This window comes from Rousettus aegyptiacus, unplaced genomic scaffold, assembly GCF_014176215.1.
Source record: "Rousettus aegyptiacus isolate mRouAeg1 unplaced genomic scaffold, mRouAeg1.p scaffold_m13_p_14, whole genome shotgun sequence".
NCBI classification, from domain to species: Eukaryota; Metazoa; Chordata; class Mammalia; order Chiroptera; family Pteropodidae; genus Rousettus; species Rousettus aegyptiacus.
The window spans coordinates 5,484,764-5,507,615 of record NW_023416289.1 but is presented as its reverse complement, the minus strand read 5'-3'; the positions used below and the strand labels follow the sequence as shown (position 1 = coordinate 5,507,615).

Genomic DNA, 22,852 nt, shown 5'->3' with positions numbered 1-22,852 from the left:
GGTTTTTTCTGCTTAGAATTTATCCTAAAGGGGTGATTCTAGTTTAGTTTTACTCTGTGGACTTTATTTTAATGACCTACTGACCAGCTGTGTGCGGGGCTTTTACTCTGAGTTGGTCCTTGAGTCATGATGTCTTTTTTTCAAGGCATATGACTCACTTGCCTGATTTCTCTTCTGACCAGTGACACACATGTCAGCCTGTCAGAATGAGGGATGTTGCCTATAACCACAAAACAATTCTTTTTTCTTTGTTAGCCTAATTGGTCAGTAAAAGAATTGAATTCACAGCCTTGACCTCATTAGTAATTTGTCCTAGCCAGAAAATATAAAACAACTTAATAAGCCATGTAGTTTAATGGAAAAAGAACTGGGCTCGGAGTCAAGTTGTGTGTATGTGTCCTATTATCTCTCTCCACCAGCCTATAGTGTGTTCAAACCGTTTAACCTCCCGGGATTTTATTTTCCTCAGACTTGACAGTGGTGATCTAATGACCACGGTGACCCAAAGCTCTAAACTCCTCAATTTCACACCACTGACCCTACCTAGATACCTGAGTAGAACTGCCTCTAAATTTATCCTTAAGATGTAAGTAATATCATTTACCTCGCTATCAATGTAGATTTGATAAGCCACATTTATAAGTAAGTACTCCAGAGATCACTTGACGAGTTTTTAAAATCATGCAATAATGAAATCAAACGTGACATTTTTTTGCTATTACCGGAGAAAGAGACACAATCTATGATTCTTGACAAAGTTTACTTGAACATCTTTGAAGGAATTTAAAGGCAGTCTATCGATGATGTGCTTTCTTTGCCTTAAAATTTGAGGTCATTTATTTTTCTCTAGATTTTGACTGCTTTTTTGTATCAAATCTGTATCTTTCTTTTGAATGTAATCACAATCAGTGTCCAAATCTCTTCTGTAACAGAAGATTCAGATATTCAGGTTGACGTCTCACTTAGTTGGCTACCATATTTCTATGGATAAGCCAGTGGCGTGGGGCTCAGGATCCTACACTCATTTAAGGCCTAGGAAGAGTGTGTGTCTCTGTTTGGCTGTGATACCTGCCCAGATTCCCCACTGATCCATCATTCTCCCGGTTAGGTGGAAAAGGAACTAATCCATTGATTATTTTACTAGGGTGTTTGTAGTACTCTTGGATCTTGGTTTTTATTATGCTCTATCCCTTATAAAGCATGTTTAATGGATGTGCCTCAAGGGAAAGAGAAAACAATCTTAACTGATTATGTTCTGCATAGCTCTCCCCGATGCCACATGCTGGAGGCCAGAGGAGCCAGAAGTGTAGAGAGACATGTATTACTACCGCTTTTACAGAGGACTCTGCTTAGGGCAAGAAAAGGTTGTTCTGTGACATCCCAAAGCTATTAAGGATTTTTTTTTTTATTTCACTTTTGTTCTCTTAAGTAAAAGCTTCTGTCCATAACCATGCTAAAATAAAGCGAAACCCGTTTAAAGAAAAATGAAGTGAGTTTTTATTTTCAATCTCCTGTCTGGGTCTTTATAAAAATAGATTCACTATAAACTAGAATCAGCTATTGAAGATGTGCGACCAATTTTGTAAAGTCTTGAACTTGTGTCTCTCATCAAAGCCACCTTTTCTTTCTTGTCCTGCCAAGATTTTTCCATTCACTGCCAGGCATGTTTTCCGTACGTGTATATTACATCACCCCCATGTGCCCTTTCTGTCTTTTGTTCTGTCTAACCAGTTTTTATCAAAACTTAAAAGAATCAGAAGTATAAACTCCTGAGATGTCAAAAGCACGATTTATGTCTCAACTTAAAGGTGGCATTAAAATAATACTTTCACATCTAACTATTTTCCGCCATTAAACGTTCATGTTTCTTGAGCACTAAGCAAGCTTTAATGGTGCATTTTGGTTTCTTTGGACTTTTTCATTGCGCTTTTTATTGTGTGTATCTCTACATTCTAACACTTTTATATTTGTAGTATGTCTTAATCCTGGAGAAACCGAAAACAATATATCACCTAAATGCTGCAAAGGCTTAACACACTTTTGCAAAGTTTTAGCTTACTGTGGCTTGCAGATATAACCCACCACATCCACAATCTGTAGCTACATTTAAGTGCATACAGCATTCCTACATAAGGTCATGCGTTAAAAATTGCATTTGAGGAACATATGGAGTAAATATGTGTCCTCTCTTTACTAACCTTAAATGATAAGCCTTAGGAAACTGTTATTTGTCAGTGCTATAAAGCAGATTGTTGCCCAGTGGTTTCAATTATCATCAAAGGATTCTTCACAGGCAGTAATAGTTACATCAAAACCTGAAATTTATTATTCAGGTTCTGCACTGAAGTCTTCACAGTGATTATGTTCCTTTCAACAGAATGCATTTTATGCTGACTTCTCACATTCCTTTTCATCTTTTTATTATTTCCCTAGAATGGCCACCAAGTTAATACGACTAGTTAATGACAAGAAAAGATATGAGCGGGTTGGTGGCGGCCCCAAGCGGCTGGGACGAGATGTGGAAATGGAAGAAATGATTGAGCAGCTGCAAGAGAAAGTTCATGAGCTTGAAAGACAAAATGAAGTCCTCAAAAACAGACTAATTGCAGCCAAACAGCAACTTCAAATCCAGGGTCACAGGCAAACTCCATACAATTATATACAATCTCGTGTTAACACTGGGCGTAGAAAAGCGAATGAAAATGCAGGCTTAAAGGAATGCCACAGAAAAGGTAAAATAAAGCTTCCATTAAATCCTAAACTAAAGTCTTTTTAAAAGGTCATTTTACACACACACACACACACAGTTTCATTTCTGTCTGCATGTTTTTAAGTGTCTTTAAAAAGGAAAAAATAGTTTCTTGACTTTTTGATAAAATCGTTAATGTTCACATGAAGATCATTTTATTTAAGAATCTCCAGATCACACTCAAAATTTAGTAAAACACTGAAAATAACCATTCTACTTGAAAAGAGACATGCATGAAACTTCATAAAATATGAGTTGAGTTTGCAGGATTTTTTATATTATGGAAGCTAATCACATTGACTCCGGCAAATGGGGAAGCCAGCTACTTTGCTTGTATGTGATCACACTTTTGGTTTTGAATGATCACGCTTAAGCTCTTTGTAGAAAAACCTTTGATAACATTTGCAAAATTGTTTAAACCTTTCTCATCCTGTGGAGACAGCATGACATGGAATGTGCGCATAACTAGGAGTTTGAAAAGTTGGGTTCTTACTCCTCTGCTTACTATCTGGTGATCTTGGACAAATCTTCTAGTCATTCTGAACTTGAGTTATCTTTACATGTAAAAGGGTTTAAGCAAGTGCCCATAAGGGTCTCTCCTATCCAAAAATGATCATAAGCTGATCACTTTCCTCATTTTGAAAATGAATCACCTAAAACCTACCAAGGTTACAAAACAATTCAGTTGCATAGAGAATCTTCCATATCGAAAGAACCTAAATATTTCTAGTAAAATCCCAATTCTCTCCACCCACAGACAAATTTTATTTATAATGAAGCAAAAATCAGTCAGTGTTTTAGGTAACATGTTTTAGTTTCAGCTACTAGCGAAGGAAATAAAATTTTAGCTCTAATTGATCTTCGTTTGGAATTCACATCAAGACCAAACATTTTTAGGGATATAAAAAATGATGTAAAATCTTTATCTCAATTTATTGAGGAAGAAGAAAACACCATATGAACAGAAAGGGAGAAAAACGTGTTCTATTTTTTTTTCTCCAAGCCAAAACGTTAACACTGCCTGTTCCCTAGCCGGAGCGCCTTTGAAGTCAGGAAGGCCCCCACACAGGCAGGAGGCAGCTGCAGGATGAAAGAGCGTGGCTACCCCTCGCTATGCGAGGTTGGCAGGAGACTTTGAATATAACCAAAGCCATCGCGATGAATTATACATGAGAAAATACATTCTGCCGCTAATTAACCTTTTACGTGGAAGAGAGGACTCGTCCTCCCAGGGCCTCGCTGTCCCCATCTGTAAAATGGAGTGATAACACCAGACGAGAAGAAAAGGGTCAGGGGACGGCAGCACCACAGCAATGCGTTTCGCCTTTGAAAAGCCACCTGTCCTCTCCGAACCTTAGTTTTGTCATCCGTGACTGCAGCAGGGTGAGGTGATCTCTAAGGTCTGCAGGGTCTTTCATCCTAAGTGAACAGAGGCCCAAATTTTAGATTACCACAGCAAGCTAATCTAGTGCTGTGAATTGCTGTTGAATTAGAAGAGTTTGATGGAAGTTGCTCCCTAGAGTTTTCTTAGAGTTTATTTGAGCCGGCAGTCTTGTGAAACTCTGACTCCACAGCTTAGATCGCTCCTTGTGTTCACACTCCGTAATTCAGAACTCTTTCAATAATCAATAGAGTCCAAGACATAGAAGCTGAACAAAGCATTAAAGAATGATGAGTGAGTACTGTCTCAGCCGCTATCTTTCTGAGTAAACCTGAGGCATAATTATCCAGGTTGGTGCTTTAGTGGCCTCGATAACCCTTCAGTCCCACCTTTGGGGCTGGGACATGGGCCAGGCTTGTCTGAGATAGCTCAGCCTGCGGCAAGCCTCTCTGGCCACAAGCAGCCTTCCCCTCAAGCCACTGTACCAATGTTATCATTCCGTTTCTGTCTCATCAGGACAGAGGAGGCAAGTACCAGCTTAAGTCGTGATTGGTATAATGTAGAAACAATTCTTATTGTGAGGAAGAAAGATTTTTATGAAGTGTATATGTTTTAAAATATAATCACTGGCAAATCACCATGAGGAGACTATAAGCTTTTAAGATATATTTTGAGTAAAAGTGTTTTTTTTTTTTCATTCCACTAGTGATGTTTAGTTTTCCATGATTTATGGAGGAGATGCTTAAGAATTAGCATTACTGCCTAAATAATGTAATTAGGAAATTTTAATGCAGTAAGCCATTATAATGTTTTAGGCAGAGGCTTTTCCGTTCTTTAGTGTGGATTACAGCAATAGATGTGAAAATTTTGGAAATAGTTTTATTCTAATTAAAAATCACATTTTTTTAAAACTAAACTTTTCTAAAGAGAAGGAATTTATTTTGTACCTTTGTGTCTGGAACTGTGCTCCATTAAAAACTAAATTGTTCATCATAATTTATCTACCTTAAACTCTAATAACTTATTTTGTCATTTTATTCACCTTAAACTCTAATAATTTAATTATCGCATATAAAGTAATGCGTATAATTAAAAGTATGTCTCATTTTTAATAGTACCAGGCTTATAAAATTGCATATAACTAGTTTCATAAGAAAAGTTTTAAATGCAGCAGCAAACTGTTTTATTCAAAGAAATCTTACTGATGATCCCTCCTCAAATTATCTTTGTTTAAATGCGGATTTTCTATTGAGATGTGGAATCAAAGTACAGGAAACATTTTGACTTAAAGTATCTATGAGTCACATAAATGAAGATAAGGTACAAAATATAAGGTCAAGGAATGTGAACGACTAACTTAAATATCAAAAAACCATTATCAAAAATACTAAAGGCAAGTTTTTGAAACCCTTGCTTTCATACTATACATTATATTGTAAAGACCTGAACTGAAGACTTTGATTCTTTCAGAAATTACTTCAGGAGTTTTAAATCTAAGTTGAATCGAATTATTTCTAGGCAGTTTGGTTTCCATAATAGTTGTTAAATGGGCTACGCTTTCTGCTGTGTTTTATTTAATCCCCAGTGGTGGCTGAGATCTAATCGTTCCTTTGGCGATGTATTTCTAATTCTCGGTACCATTAGTATATATCTCTCAGTACTTAAGTCATTTTATTATATTACAGATATCCGTATGATAGCAAATCAAGAGTCCTCTTTTCTAACTTCTGTAATCTTATTAATTTATTTCTAGGTATTAGATTCCAAGATGCAGATGAAGCAGAAATGGTACAACCCACGGTTACAAAATATGGCAATAGTTTACTTGAAGAAGCCAGAGGAGAAATAAGAAATTTGTATGTATTCTTTTTGTGGTCATTTTAGAACTTTATTGATTTTTTTTTTTTTGGATCCTTCTCTTTATTTTAAACAAAATTTGCTCCATTACAAAATAGTGAGATCTGTGGGGTAAGAATATATTATTAAACACATTTCCATTAAAATGAGGAAGATGAACAACTTACCCAACTGAATCAATGAAAGGATTTATAGAGTAGTCCTCTTTATTATAATTTCCCCCCAAAGGGATGGCTCAAAGTCTATTCATTTAAAATAGTATAAGCTTTTAGAAGCAACATTTTCATTCTCAGAAAAATTACAGGTATTTTTTTTTTAATCCTGAATTAGCCTTTTTGTGGTTAAATAAAAAAATTGGAGGGAGTGGCTTAAAAGTTTGGAGTTATCAAATACATATGGATTTCAGATTTTGTTTCACTATAATTCTGCAGTACTGCATTCTTCATCATACTATGGTTTCAAAAAAGTTACTTCTGCCACGTTTGACTGACTTTTCCAGTTAATCAAAGCCTCATGGTTTCAGTGTCTGTGAGTCACACAAATGAAGATAAGGTTCCACCTTGTCTACAGTTCTTCACCTGGATCATCAAAAAGTGGCAGTTCCAAATGAGGAAAGAAAACATGAGGCAAATAATATCACACTTTATATAGTTGTTTACAAATAATATGGGCTTGAAGTTTTTTCGTTTGAATATTTTAAATACCAGTTACAGTAATGATTATACTGTGAGAGGATAAAACTCAAGGACTAGACCTAGTCTCGTTAACCAGTCAGTCAGCTAAAAGCCAGGTCCTTACACTGGGATGCCTTCAGACAGGGCGGAGGTAAATATGTGCTAGAGACCGCTAAATTAAGTTTCGCGAAATTTTTGCCATCTCTTTCTGAAGGGTTGATTGGGGTGATATGGGTGGCTCTGCATAGGAAAGAGCAAAGGGACATGAATTAGCTGCAGAAGACCAGACTGCGGAGTGACCACTAAATACTTACACATTGAATTGAACCCAAGTGCGATCCACTGTCTGGGACGTCATCTTATAAAAAGGTTATCTTGAATTGCTGCGTGTGTACCTTTAGATCATCCCATTAAGCTCCTTCTACGTGCCTGTGTGCAGAGGCACTTAAGCTAAAATTTTTAACTTTCTTTGTGCTGATCTTAAATACCAAAGCTATTCCCTCAAACTACAAATTAATGTAAAGATTCTTTATTTCAGAGAAAATGTCATTGAGTCACAAAGAGGCCAAATAGAAGAGTTAGAGCAGTTGGCTGATATCCTGAAAACTCAGTTGCGGAGAAAAGAAAATGAAATTGAGTTATCTATTCTTCAGCTTCGTGAACAGCAGGCTACAGATCAAAGGTACGTTCAGACTTCCTATATCACTTTGATAGGGTCGGAATTAGTTTAAAATACTTTATAATGTGCCACGGAAGGATAAGTCTAGTCTATTTTAAAATAGACTAGGATTACAGTTTTGACTTAACCTTCTTCGTGTAAGCCTGCTCTAGACCTGTTAACTGCCACCAACGTTCCAGGCTGGGGGCCGTGTCCCTGACCTGCTCTGCCTCATCTTGCTGACACCACTCATCAGCCCCATTTACCAAGACCATAGAAAGTTCTGACACTATTTAACTGTATCTACCAAAAGAAATACGTATGGCAAGGACTCAGCTGGTGGCGTACCTTGTGAATAAGTCCAGCCTTAAGCTTTTTTCAACTTTAAAAGGTAGTAAATTTCAAAAAGTGGTACCAATTTTTTTATTCCAAGAAGGTGTCGCCTCTCCCAGTGTTCAAAGTTTGTGTGAAAATCTCTTGGTTATTACGGAGGAAAGAGGGGCCCTTTATTAGTCTCCTTGCCGCCGCCTCATATTTGACGTTTTATAACGTGCGATATTTTCTTTCCCATCCTCCTTTGTTATTATTTCGTTCCGAAAGCCTTTTCTGTCTCCTTCCACATTATGCTTCCAACATATTTTTTCTTGAGCTGTTTTCTTCTCTTTATGGCTTTTCTCTTTTCATTTCTTTTCTTTTTTCTTGATGTTCTTTTTTTTTTTTGGACCGAGCATACCTAAAAGTAGAGAGAGCAGTATATTGAACGCCCACGTACCCACCACCCCGCGTCAACAGTCTCAGTGTGTTCGCGACGTTATTCCGTCCGTCCCTTCCTCTGCTTCCTTCAGTTACGGAGCCCCAGCCAGGTACCCTGTCATCTCACCTGTAAATACCTCACTAGATATCTCTGCCTGATGAGGAATTTTCTTTTAATGTAACCACCATGCCATTATCGCACCTAACAAAGTTAAGGGCAGTTCCTTGATATTATCTAAGAACCAGTATATTAGGCAGATGCGTGTCTATGGTTCGTTTGAACTGGAGTCCAGCTGAGGTGTACACGTTAGATATGATTGTTATATCTCTTTTATTTATCTCTTCGAATGTTTCTTTATGCCACACTTAGAGCCTCTATTTGTTTTTCCCCTTTCCAGTTTATGTAATATTATGCTTATATGGCTAAGTTCTCATTTAGAGAAATCAGGTGTGATTTTTCTAGTTTTTCATTTCAGATTCAGAGTTTAATTCTCCTTTAACAAATTAACCTGACTTGGTAATATTTGAAAAAGCTACGAAATGATGTATAATGTGCGAATAGTTAAAAAAAAATAAAGTGGGCTAAAAGTATATGAAAAACTTTATATTTCAGAGATTTAAAACATTGGTATTATCTCCAATAATTTCTGTTCCTAAAAAGTTATGTGTAAAATTAAATTATGTAATGAAATTCTATATATTTAGTGACATTTACATATGCTTCTTAGTGCAGGGCAAAAGAAACATGAATATTTTTGAGAATTATGTGTTTATTTAGGGAATGTAATTTGAACCGTGGCTTGAAACCAGCTAAAATACCTAGGGGTTACCATGCTCCCCTAGGAAGAACTGATGTAGACTTGGCCTTCTTGGAAATCCAAGAAATGGCTCCTTTGAGAAACTGCTGAAGGACCAGACCTCAAGAGCCAATACGGTGATCTTAGCAAATTGCCCACGGGCGTATTTAAGAAATTATCTGTATATAAGAATTGTACCCTTCGGCCAAGCCCCGCCTTGGAGCCCATCCCTATCAGCTTCGTTTCCTCCCTGGCACTTCTGAAGCCCCCACAGGGCGGCATGGGCACTGTGTGTGCCATCCCTTCTTCCAAGGGGGAAGTGATCATCTGGGAACTAGAGCGCTCGATGTTAATTGAGAGGGAAATCCAAACGTCCTTCAATCCTGAGACTAGAACAGCACAGGGAACAGTAACAGTCAGCTGTACGCATTTTCTGCTGTAAATATGGTCAGCCAGAGACACCAGCATAGACGCACAGAAGAGTTTACTTCAAAAACTAAGGGGCCTGTATTATTCACTCCACAGCATTCACTCTGTGTATATGCCATGGTTGTTTTTTGCGCACATCAAAAATTAGAAGTAGAGATAAGATAAGAATTACAGGTAAAGGCATTTTTGCTTCAGAGCTCAAGGAAATAAACCAATTTGTACTCTACCTCACTGATTTTATAACATTGAAAATTGTATGTTATTTGCTTAGGAGGAAGTGTACCTGTAGTGAATGGCATATTGTTTCTTGAAATACAGTTGTTGAAAACTGAAGAAATGGCTTCAAGTAAGGGGCTTTAGGTCTTTTTTTTTTTTTTCTTATATGTTTACACATAGCTCAAAGTTTTATGTGTAACAGCAGTTTTTTTTGAGACTAATGGAAAACTTTTGAAAAAGATGTTGGGGAGAATATAAAACTTAGTATAATTTACTGTAGAGAAAAATCACAGAAATGGAAAACATATTTAAACTTGTCTTTCACGGATACGTTATTTCAGATTTGAAATTCTAGAAGTCTGATCTGGATGTTGGACTCCTTGTTCTCAAACATGAACCTAACATAGTTGTAATCTTCAGAGTACAGTGCTTGATATTTATGGCAAAGAGCCTTTTCATAGAATATTATAGAAACTCTTCATAGTATGTGTTTAATAGACCAGTTTGGTTTGGCATCGGGTTGACATACCCTTTTGGTTATCCAAAGCCCTTAATTGCTTTGAAGTGAAAACCCAGTGCTGCTCTTTTTTATTAAAATCATGTTTTTTCCTGTTATTGTGGTCTATTTTGGAAGACCGAGTTGTGATTTTTGCATATGTTCTACATAATGCCTCATTAGCAAAAAATCTTGTATCATTTACAAGTAGCCTGAATGTCTGTGTTGTTTTGAACAAAAATCCATATTAAAATTTAAACAATATAAAAATGCACATTTTCTGCTTATTAAAAAGGCCGTCTTAAATTAAATGCAAAGCAGTAACCAGTGAACACATGTACATGAACATTAAAATCAAAATGATTTTAGCTTTTATTGACTTTTTCAACTCCAAAAATATTTATACTCTTACCAAATGTGTAAGTAGTTTGTACCATGTTTTTTTTTAAGTATATGTTAGGGTGTTTACCTTCTTAATTAAAAATCATGTTAAGTGCTGTAATGTCTTCATGGTGGAAATTTAAGCTGTAAACGTTTCAGACATTCTGACCTGCCCTTTTCCCTCTGGTTGACAGCAACTGTCAAACCCTCATGCAGGCCTTTTCCGACAGAGGGAAGCTTGGCTTGGGGGGCTCCATCTTTCCTCTCTGCGCAGATACAGGACCCTTACGTTCCTCCCTAACATTTCTTTCTGAAAAATTGCAAACCTCCAGAAAAGTTGTAAGAACAGTAGTGTGAACACTCACATGCCTTTCACCCCTTTGCATATTTGTAAGTGACGCGAGCCTGTTCCGCGTCCTGCGTGGTCCTCGGCGGGCCCTTCGCCTTCTCCCTCCTTTCCCCACCCCCCTCGCGTGTCTGAGAGTCAAGTGTGTATGTCACTTCCCCCTGCGGACCCTTCTCAGTGTCCTCTAGGAACAGGGACGTCCTCCTATATAGCGGCAGTGCAGCCATCACGTTCAGGACCTCTACCCGTGAATGATGCAGGAGCATCATCGAATCCTCAGTCCATATTCAAATGTCCCTACTGCCCCAATAATGTCCTTTATGGCTGTTTTGTTTAATTAGCTGTTTTTGTTTCGTTTTGCTTTGCTTCGATCTGGTATCCAATCAAGGCTCGTGTATTGTATTTAACTGTCATGTCTTTTAGGTTTCCTTTATTCTAAAGTGATTCCCCAGTCTTTCCCAGCCTCCTGATTGCTATTTACAGAATGTCCCTCAATTCGGATTTGTCAGATTGCCCAACCCCCTAATTTAGAGGGCACATCTGGTTCTCGGGTGGAAGGGTAACTCGGGGCAGGGATAACCATGCAAACGTTATTATTACACAAGGAGGCGATCTGTCTTTTTTAAAAAATTATATTCACTAAGCTCTTACTGTTGTTATGAATACCGTAAAATGCGCCCAGTAAGAAGCATCACTCAAATACCATATTTTATCCCTGTGCTTTTTATTATTAGTATTACATAAGATTTTCTGTGATAGCAGCTTGACATGTTTTCGTAGCACTTTACATAAACCACAGCAGTTGTCATAATTAATAGTAAATAACATGTTGGTGTGTACATGCATCAGAGTGGAGGGAAAGCCAGAGCCCGGGGGCGTCTCCGGGGGAGGGAGCAGCCCAGGAGGGCAGCAGGAATTTCTCTCTCGGAACTGGGTCTGAGCGCCGGCTCCCTCACTCACGGACGCGGGCCAGATCAGAGCCCTCTCCGCCTCAGTTCACTCTCTCAGCTGGGGAGCGAAGGTCAGCGCGATAAGTGGCTCCCTGCCCTTCAAAAGACAGCCACTTTCATTCCTAGAGACTTCGTGCTTCTGGAAGATTTCGTCTACCGAATAAGCACTGTTTATTAATTTAATTAACTTTTTTTTTTATTTATCGAAAATGATATCATACCAATCATCGCTTCTGATAATCGTGAAATAACCTGGGTTGTTCCTGACTTAGTGTAATTCTATCAAAAAGTAAAAACAGTACAAGACCTTTAGTTTATTTTTGCAACTGAATCACCAATAAATCTACATTTCCCGTTGGACTTTTTTAATAAATTGACTATAATTCTCAGTTTCCCATTACTAATTGGAATCCATTAAACTTGATCTTCAAAATGGACCCCTTTTGGAGATGAGTCAGGATTTGGGTTCTTCCTCTCCCCACCCAGTCCTTGGGAGTATACCCGCCCCATTTTCAGAAGAGTTTGATTATATACATGTCCCCCGCCATCCCTTGCCGGCGTTGAGAGGAAGAACATACTGAGTTCTGATTTATATGTTGACCCAATACCAAAAGAAAGATATGATCTAGAGGCAAATAAACATACACAGACAAAAATTTTCCCTCTATGCAGTCTTAAATCAAGGAGCATTATTTTCAAGTAGCAATTTTGAGCAAAACCATTACCTTTCAGATAGACTTCCCTCCACGCTTTTAGTGAAGCTTATTCCATTTAATTCACTAGCGACCTTCTGTAATCCTCTTCAGAAGGGGTGTCTTGCTAGTGGCTGTTATCTGCGTGTCCCTAATAAGAGCTATGAATGACCTACATCTCTTTCAACAATGCACTGACAGAATGTCTGCCACTGTTTTTTTTTTTTTAACTGTAGAGGTTTTCTTTTTTTTTTTAATCCTAAGGTTTTTTTCTTTGTCCTCCAAATTTAGACAGCCTAAAACTATTACTCAAAAAGAGCCTCTCTATTCTTCCTCATAAACATTTGACCTGACTACTTTCCAGAATCTCATAGCCTAGCTTCTGTACTCTAAAGCTTACTCCTCTAAATGGTGTTAAATACTATAACATTTTTGCCTCAAAAAAAAAAAAAAAAAAAAAAAACCAAGAGTCTTTTTTTAGCATTCATAATCCTTACTGCAGCAAAGAATGAAATGTCAGTAGGGGTTGGGGGTGGGGTGGGGGAGCTGTGTGCCTGGGAAATGAAGGAGAAGAAACTCACTGGAGCAGAGAGTTTTGCCTCTTAAGCTTTCATATTAGACTATACATTACATAGCTCCACTGAAAGATTTTCCTTCTGCAGTGTATCTGAGGTTTTAGGTTTCTGGATTTATTATGGCACCCAGTAGCAAAGCTGGAGTCAAGTGTTTTCAAGGCTTCCATTAGAAATTCCTTTTTCAGAGTTTATTGCTTGACTGTTTCAAATTATGAGAGAAACTTGGCACATAGGTTGTTGAACTGCATTACTTTTTCAACATAAAGTCTAATTTATTTCAGTTTGTTTTTAATCTAGAGATGGGCCAACAACTCTTTTCATAGTTTTAGAAGATTTAATCATAATTCTAAATAATGTCTATTTTTAAAAAAGAAAGAAAAGAAACTGTCTTTTCCAACTTAATTGTTCATAGTTTTTTTCAAAACCCTTGTTGAAAAATTTGAGAAATTAATTTTTACAGAGCATTTAATTAATATGCTCGATATCTGTTTTCAAATCATTTCACCACGTGTAATACGTGTCTAGATTGGCGCACGGCTGTCGGAGTGCCTCCGAATGTCTTTACTACTCATCGTCCTTTCCGTTAGAATGTCGTTTCCCTGACGGTTTGCCTTTCCCGTCACAGTGCATGGAAGGGGGCGGGAAAATACAACGTGGAGGTGGCTTAAACCGTTGCTCGTTACATTAGCCCTGTCTCTGTTCCTCAGAGGGACCAGGCTGGGGCCTTCGCCCGCAGGCGGAGGTCTGGGGCAGGCCCCTTCCGGAGACTCTCAGCTGCCTCTTACCGCCGGCGTCTTTCTCACATCACTTGTCAGCTTGTTGTGACACGGCCTTCTGTCTTTTCTCTCTCTCTTCCACCCTTATCCTTTTTCCATATTTCATCTATGTAAAAAAGTCGAGTTGATTTTCACGTTTGAGATGATTCTTCACTAGACACCTTCCTAAAGGCCAGGCCGCATTTGTCACATTGTTAATTTTGACTTGTGTACACCTAATATTATTGACTCAGCGCTTTAAGCTTGACAGTGAGTCAGGCTTCTTTCTCATCGTCACCCCTCAAAAAGATCCAATCACAAGAATGACTGTTATGTAGAAAGCCCCTAAAACTGGCACTTAAAAATAATTATTAAAGACTTGTAGGTGTTGCGTATTGTCTCAGAATATTTGTCCTCTTTAGCAAACTGACTTTTTATTTAAAGTACCACATGATTATTGCTGATTTCTAAATACTACCTATGTTATATTTGTGTCCATTTGTCGGGCGTTAGTAGAATAAAATACTCATTTTTCCTGGCAGTCTTTTGAGAAGTCTAAACTCCAAGGAAGTTTAGGAAAATAGTTAAGAAAACATCCACCAATTAAACCTCTGAAAGTTTTTGAAAGGTACTTACTTGGCATTTTGCCATACAAAGAAAATTCAAAATTAAAACCTGTTATTTCTATGACCCCATATGGTGGAATGAGTTATGGGAACTTAATTCTTTATTAATATCATTAAATAAGTTATTATTTAGATATATCTGACAAATATATCTTCTCAAAAATATTAACATAAGAATAAGAAAAAAATATCAGGAACAAATGAAAATATAAGAAGAGATTTGAAATTATTTTAATAATATTCTTTCTTTCCATGTAAATAAATATCATTCATTGTTGAATGGTCAAACCAAGTAATTTTGGGGAAAACAGATAAATTAGATTTTGACTTCTAAATATGAAAATAAAGGAATGTTTTCTGTAGATCTATTTAAAATATTTTTTCCACATTAGAATTTTTTTTAGTGAGTAAAGACAATACTAAGGGAAATAATAGTAAGCGTGCTATTGCATGAATGCTCAGAACTACTAGATAACATGTTTTAGACACATAATTATTTTAACATTGTGTTAAGACTGTACCCTGGGCAAGATCCAGGTTCTTGGACTTGTTTATCTTCTGTGTGAGGACAACCAACTGTCCAATGCCAAAATACAATGAACTTTCAAATATCAAAGAGGAAAATTAAGTATTTCAAGTCCTCAGCTGGTTTACAGATGTGTGAGCTTTGTAGTCCATTTTCTGGTTCCAGTAGGGCATTGTGACAATTTTTCCAATATGTGTACACTAGATAAGTTTTGGAAGCAAAACTACTTACTTTAAATACTAAAATGATTTTCTGCATTTCAAATTTTTGTGTTTGTTTTTCTTAAAAAATGAAGCCTAAAACCGAGCTTCACAATCTTAAGATACTTTCGAATGTAGAATGTATTAAATTAAGGATCCTTTCTCTGTCAGGAAAATAAATGCCTTTTGAAAACAGGTATTCATTTAGATCTATGATTAACCTTTAATAAGATCTTCCTGTTAAATTCTACATTTGCTTTAATCTCGGCAGGAAAAATACAAACTAGTATTGCAGCATATAGAGTTTCTATATACCCTGTGGACGTTAAATGATCTCTTACAGCTAAAGGCACATCTGCAACATATTTAAATGCCAGCTTTGGGTATTATTAGTATAAAACGCTAAGTCACTTTTTTTGGAAATATTTTGAAAAGTTCAAACTCCAGGAGGAAACGCCAATAAATGGTAATCTTATGATACCATTTGTTTCGAGGGAGCGGTGGGAAGATCAGGGGCTGAACTGCATATTTTTCATTTAGGGAAGGGCAGTGCGATGGTCCTTCAGAATACGTCCGCAGTTTGCTGATGCGATCGTTTCTGTGCTAAAGGCTGATGTCTTTCTGCACCATTTTCAGGACACTCAAAAATTACGTTAAGTCCGTGTCATGAGTCACTGTGTAGGTGACACAAGTCATTAAATCTGGGGCTTCTTTCAAATCCTGAGAGGCTGTGAGTTTGTGAAAGTTCAAGAATGATTTGTTGGTTTTGAACGATAACTCTATCCTAAGTGAATAATGCTCTGGCCTTACGTTTTTTATTTTGTCTTTTTCTTGCACACATCATTAAAGGTCAAATATTCGGGACAATGTAGAAATGATTAAGCTTCATAAGCAACTAGTGGAGAAAAGCAATGCTCTTTCGGTGATGGAAGGAAAATTTATTCAGCTTCAAGAGGTACTGTGATAATTCATTATGGTGATACATAGATACAAATGTTCAAAAATAGCATTCAAGTTGTATTTTGTTTAAGTAGGATGGTCATGACACTAAAAATAATTTTTAAAGATTTCCCATTATTCTCATGTGTATAATTTCATGTCATATATTATTTGTTATTTGTAACTTAATAACTAAAGAAATAACCAACTGCTTGGACTTTTTATAAATATCTGTGTCATCTTAAAATAATAAACATTTATCATAGATCGTCTCATGCCAAGAAAATTTATATTTACCTTCTTTTATCTGAATTTCTATGGGTACATAACACTGAAGGTTTAGATGTATTTGCACATGCCTTCAATTCTAAGCGGTTATGAAATGTCCAAGATAGACCAAAGTTATGAACAGGCCAATAATCAGGTTTTGTTAAGTCTTTCTTTGATGTGGTATTTTGCTTTGTTTTGTCACTACCATTGTCAGAAATGTTTGAGTATCCGTCACGTCAACTATCAGTGTATTTATTTTAAATCTTAAACATTCAGGTTGACAGTCATTTGGACTCTTCATCCCCATAATTGTCTTAATGAGGGTTGCGGCCCCATGTGAGTGCCATCAGAGGGCTCCAGTTTATTGGCACTGCATGATTAACATAGGTTCTGGAATTAATGAACTCCAGAACATTCCAGATGAGCAGAATTTCTAGTGAGCAGTACAGTAGGCCCCTCTTATCTGTGGTTTCACTTTTTGTGGTTTCAGTTATCCACGGTGAACCACAGTCCGAAAATATTAGGTAGGAAATTCTACAACTAAACAGTTCCTGGGTTATAAATGGCATACTCTTCTGAGCAGCGTGATAACATCTTGGGTCATCCTGCTCTGTCCCACCTGGGACAGGAATCATCTCCTTGCCTGCCTGTTAGTCACCTAGTAGCCATCTCCATTATCAGAGAGAAAGCGAGAGCCTACAGTCACATAACTTTATTACAGAATATTATTATAATTATTCTATTTTTTATTATGTTAATATTTTACTGTGCCTAATTTATAAGTTGAACTTTATGTGTATGTATGTACGTATAAGAAAAAAACAGTATAGCTAGAATTCAGTATTGCCCAGGCATCCACTGGGGTCCTGCTGTACTTCTTTGAAGTACTGAGACAAGGAAAGCAGTAAGTCGAGGCAAAGCATATGGTCATCTGAATCCTAAATTCGCTATTGAATTTATATAATTCAATATTTTAAAACCGTATTCTGGGTAGTATTTTCTATCCTGCAGGAGCCTCCTTAAATGTCAGGTAGTAACTACCTTTTATTTAAATAAGAGAGTTTATGAAAGAGAAGAGACTAATTAAGGAGTCAAGAATGATAGTGCTATCTGCACATAGATAGAAGAAGGAAATTAAAAATCCATGTAGTTGAAAACCATTTCTAAAATGAGGAGTTGAGAAAGGAATTAAAAAGTGATTTCTTTCATCACTGGCTATTTCGATTTCCATTCAACGGTGATGCTAGGTATTTATTTAAATACTGACACTAACAAGGGTCTGCTGTAACACAGGTTTCGGGGACTGATGTTGGGTAGAGATTTGAGAGGTTCAGACCACCAGCTTCAATGAGGTAGGAAGCCCAGAGAAAGCTGGTTAGAGATGGTGTTCTGTGATAATACCAAGATTAACAGAAATTGGACTAAAGTAGCTCAATCCCCATGTTTCTTTTAAATGATTGAAGAAGACTTTCACTAGAACTTGAGTGATATTAAACAGCACATAAGGCATACATGTTATGGTCATAGGGTCTCTCTGAAGAGACTTTAGTCTCATCACTTTTTTTATTTATAAAAGAAGTATGTGGCATTTAAGCACGCAAAATTGAATTTAAAACATTCATAAACAGACCATTTTTAAATTTAAGGCGACTTCAGTAACTATTTTACTGAATTGAAAATTTTAACTTAATTATATTAAAATTAAAAGCTAACTTTCCAAGGCTGTTTATATGTTGTGACAAATTCTTTCAGTTTGACTCTCAGTGGTCAGCTCTGATTTTTGACTCAAGCAGCAGTATTTTAAGACAGCAGACCCAACCACTGTAATCATAACAAAAAAAAAAAATTTTTTTTGCTAAAACTAATTTGCTCACTAGTCACTATCAACAAGTCAAAACCTTGACAGGATTTTTTAAAAAGGATAAAAATCTGTTTGCATGATGTGACTGTGCTAAGTTAACCCTGTGTTTCCTTCCTCATGATAAACTTAGGTTCAGAGTGTTTCTCGTGGACAAGTAGCACATAAACGTTGTGTGAGGTGAGGAATAAACTGTGGAAACATGAACTTCAGGAGTAAATTCATTTGTAGAATTGTAATCATTTATCCAAATCAGAATCCATATATAAGCAATAATTTTGAGGAGATTTTCCTTCTGGTTTTCAGAAGCAAAGAACTCTCAGGATCAGCCATGATGCCATGATGGCAAATGGAGATGAGCTAAATAAGCAACTTAAAGAACAGCGTTTAAAATGCTGCAGACTCGAGAAACAATTACATTCCGTGACATTTTCTGAAAGAAGAATAGAAGAGGTAAGCTTCCGAAGAGGTTAGCCATTTATAACATTAAAACCTCTCTGTAATGGTTTCGAAAAAGTAAAATAGAGGCATTTCAAATATATGTATTTAAAATTCTGAAGCTACGTGCATGGCACTTCAAGCACAGCAAACTGTATCAACACATTTATGTGCATGGCAAATTGGTGCTTAAAAATATGTGCAAATGTGCTAAGCTCGACTATTTACCCAAAGAATTGAGATCTTCAAGGAAAAAAATATTTTGATATTGATGCAGGTTACCTGTGGAACTTCTGTCAATTTTAACAGCTTATTTAGTCATTTGAGACACCCAAACAAATTTATAGAAACATATCCGTTTCTGAGGAGATGGATGTTCTATTTTGTAACATTAACAATTTTGTGAAATTATTTAAGTTTTTTTCTAAGAAGTTTGAAAACTCATCTTCCTATTATTGTTGCTACTCGTGTGTCCCAGCTCACAGTCTTTTTCTGTAGTCTGTTAAATTTGTTCTAGAAAAGAATGGAAATGAAGTAAGATGTCTATATTCTCTTCTAATCTTGGGAGAATCCTTTACTATGTCTCATGCTAGCATCAAAAGAGAATTTTGAGAATGAAAATGAATTTTAAGAGTACTCTGATTCATGGGAAAAGGTCATAACTACAAAATATACCACTGAATAAAACTTAAACATAAGTACATGAAATAAATACAGGAAGCTCCCTTTTAGTCATAAAGATATAGTTATCACCCCAAGTTAATTTCTAAAAGTGCTCATTGGGATAAAACAAGGTATACAATTTAATTTTTTTCATTCATTTCCTTAAAGGATGTGCTACTGGCTCTGTAAATTCCAGGTGACATGAGAAATCATGTCTTCAGAGTAAATATGAGTGATACAATTTGTTTGAACCATGAACTAAGAGAAAAGTTAATCCTTTTATTTTTATGGGCCAATTGGAAATTAATACAAAATGAATATAATCATGGAATTCATCGGGGAGGAAAGTAAAAAATATTATGTTTCCCCAGACATAACAGCAAGCTTTTAACACTTTCTTTATTGAGTTTTGGCAGAGGTTGCCATAAAGCAATGCATACGTTTCTACTAAATTAAAACAGAAATATTAATTTCATGTTTACTTAACAAGTTGGAAAAAAATCAATGCTAAATTAACTACAGACAATATAAGTGGACTAGTTAGCAGCTGCAATTTAGAAATCAAGACAGAAACATGTTATCCTGCTCTTGTGTTTTTTTTTTTACCTCCATGTGGTTTTATATAATAATTGCCTACTGTATAATTTTCTTTTCATTTTAGCTGCAAGATAGAATTAATGATTTAGAAAAGGAACGGGAACTTTTAAAGGAAAACTATGATAAACTTTATAACAGGTAAATCATGATTTTATGTGTTCTCTCATTCTCTTGTTTGAGATCTCTTATATTAAAGCATTGTGTGTCGGATCATCTAATATTTATTAAATATTTAGCAGTGGATGATTACAAGAAATATATATACGTTATGAAAGAAAAATAAGCTTTTTTAGGCATTGGTAATTAGTTCTTTAACCTGAGTGATAGTCTGTTACTAAGAAAACCACATTGCTATCATTTATAGAACAGACTAAAAGCAAGCAGGCACTGTGCTAAATACGTACATTGTTATAAATTCCTTACAGCAACCTGGAAACGTAGGTAAATGCCCATTTTGCAGATAATGACAGTAAAACAGAATTAAGTAACTGCCTATGTTCTTAGAACTGTGACATATGTAGAGCTTGTACTCGCACCTCTTGGCCTCTCCAAAGCCGTCTGCCTTCCACTGGGCCACCCAGCCTGTTAGCTGAGACCGATTCTTTTGGTCAAAGCAAAGGTATTCACTTAGAATTCTCTCTGTCCCTTATAAAGAGAAATACAAGCATCTTTATCTCAAGATACATTTAGAGAGCAGTTTCAATTTTGTTATTTAATCTGCTTCATAATTATAATATTTAAAAATTAATCCATTCTGGTAATATTAGAAATAGAATTCTTCTCCATACTAAAGTGATACAGATATTTGTGTGTTTAAGTCTCTTTAGTATATGATACTGATTAATAAATACAAGTTTACATGAAAGTAAATTTTATGTATGTGTTAGAACTAATAGTCAACAATTGCCTTTATTAATCTCTGAAACATCAGAAAATAGCCGTCTGATCTACCGCTGTATCTTTAACTTTTTAACTGTATGTTTTATGTTCTCTCAACTAAATTTACATTTTGAAAATTAAGCAGATCATAACTGAAGGCTTAGGTATGTCTTAGGGATATGTTTGTGTTTATTTTTACTGTGGAAATAATCTAAATTAACGTCGGGCGTCGTTCCAGCGGCGTGTGTCATCTGTGCTGTGTGCCGGCTGCCGTTGGTCGGGTTGGTTGGTTGTCTTCGCACAGTGGCTCCTCACAGTGAGGGTTACCAGCAGCAGGCGCAGACACCAGTCACAGCCCTGTCTGGGGCTCTCCAGCAAGGGTAGGCCGGCCGAGAATTTGTACGTAGGATTTGCCTTCAATCCGCTTCCGGATCATCTGGCCCTCATGCTCTGTTCTGATTCCTCTCATCAGCCCTGATTAATTTTACCTAAAGCATTTTACTATACCTCCTGTTTTATATTCCCATCTCTATAGAACAGTACATAAGCTTATATTGATATATATCTAAAGATTGAATAGTGATGGGTTTGAAAAATTCACGTTTTGATACACGGATCACACAACCATCTCTTGGTAGAAAAAAATGTTATCCTCATGTTTTATAACCGAGGGAATTAAGACTCAAGGAAGAGTGAGACATACAGACTCACACAGTATTGTTGAGTCTCCAGTACAGGACTAAAACCTAATTCTTTTGGCTCTAAACTTGTTTTTTTTTTTTTTTTTTTTCCCCTCATGCTTCACTATCTCTCTGATTTTAATTACATTGGAAAATTGTGTATTCAAAAGGGAAATGTTCTTGGAGTAACAGAATTGTCATACATTCAGAAATTTTTATTGATTTATATTTATCTTCAACATCTTGTAATTTCAAATCGTTTAGCATAGTCTTAATACAAGAAAATAAGTGCCATTTGGCCATAACTTATACATTTTTTACTTCCCCCCAAATAGAGGATTTACTGAACATACTTTCTTGGAATAAAAAACTTACCTTGGAATAATGCATTAATGGAATTTCGAGAAAGACATGTTCTTTGCATACTTATTTTATCACTGTGAAACTTCATCTTTTCATATTAGAAGATGATCTAAGAGTGCAAATCAGACGTTGAATGTTTTTTTCTTTTATGTTTTATGCTTGAGCTACATTTTTTCCCTGTCACATTAAAAACAGTTTGTTATGCTGCTTACACTTGAATTTTGTGTGACGTGTGTGGAAGTAAATGTGTATAATGAGTATCAAAACATTTTTTGTAAAAAAAAAAAATGTCATATAAGTTAAACAAAAATCCCAGCAAGTATACATGATAGTAGATAGAACTATAACATTCTCCGATATGATTTTTCTAAATATATCTTTTTAGAAGTTGTACAAACTACAAAACTCACTGAAAACTGAACAGACTCATTCAAAATCAACATCGTTCCTAAGATTCTTTACAGCTCTTGTGTTTCATGGCACTGTTATCCATCATTGCCAGCAACTAATGCTCATCAGAAACGACATATACTCCCCGTTTGGTTAGTCATAGTGATAGCATGTTTTTAAAAGGAGAGCATTTGTTTGTTATCCAAAATTGGCTAGTTTTCAGGAGGAAAATGTGATTTGCAGATTGCATTCTCATCTTCCTTTTTCAAATGAAATTTCGAATGTGTTTATTACTTGACATATGACATATTAGAGAGTCATCTGGTAAGATAAAACCCTCATGTCGGTATTCAGTATGAGCCTTTTTTTAATATGCACAAACATTTTGATACAATGCCAAGAATAAGTATAACTTTAAGAAATGCCAATTTAAAAATACAGAGTAAATTTTTTTCAATTAAATCTTTCTATTTGGTTAGAGAGAAACTCTAATATAGTAAAGCTGCATCTCATTTTCAGAGTTAATATAGTTTTAAGGTGATGTAATTGATGAATGCAATAGTCCTTCAACGATCATGTATATGAATAACCTGAGAAACAAAAAATGTAAGTTTTGCCACCCTCCACACCTGCCCTCCTCACTACCCCACCACGTCCTATTCAGTCAGTTCGAGACCAGATCCAGGGAATGTGGTCAAGGTGATTTCGAGGTAC

At 36.2% G+C, this 22,852-nt stretch overlaps 1 protein-coding gene across 1 annotated transcript in view; it reads left to right on the top strand.

Annotated features, from left to right (window-relative positions):
• The window catches only part of RPGRIP1L (RPGRIP1 like), an 84,257-nt gene that overhangs the window by 5,280 nt on the left and 56,125 nt on the right, over positions 1-22,852 (top strand). The window contains exons 4-9 of the mRNA XM_016142383.2: positions 2,434-2,732; positions 5,884-5,986; positions 7,200-7,343; positions 15,911-16,016; positions 18,435-18,581; positions 19,891-19,964. Of these exons, the coding sequence (XP_015997869.2) occupies positions 2,434-2,732; positions 5,884-5,986; positions 7,200-7,343; positions 15,911-16,016; positions 18,435-18,581; positions 19,891-19,964 (873 nt within the window). The remainder of the gene's footprint in view (positions 1-2,433; positions 2,733-5,883; positions 5,987-7,199; positions 7,344-15,910; positions 16,017-18,434; positions 18,582-19,890; positions 19,965-22,852) is intronic.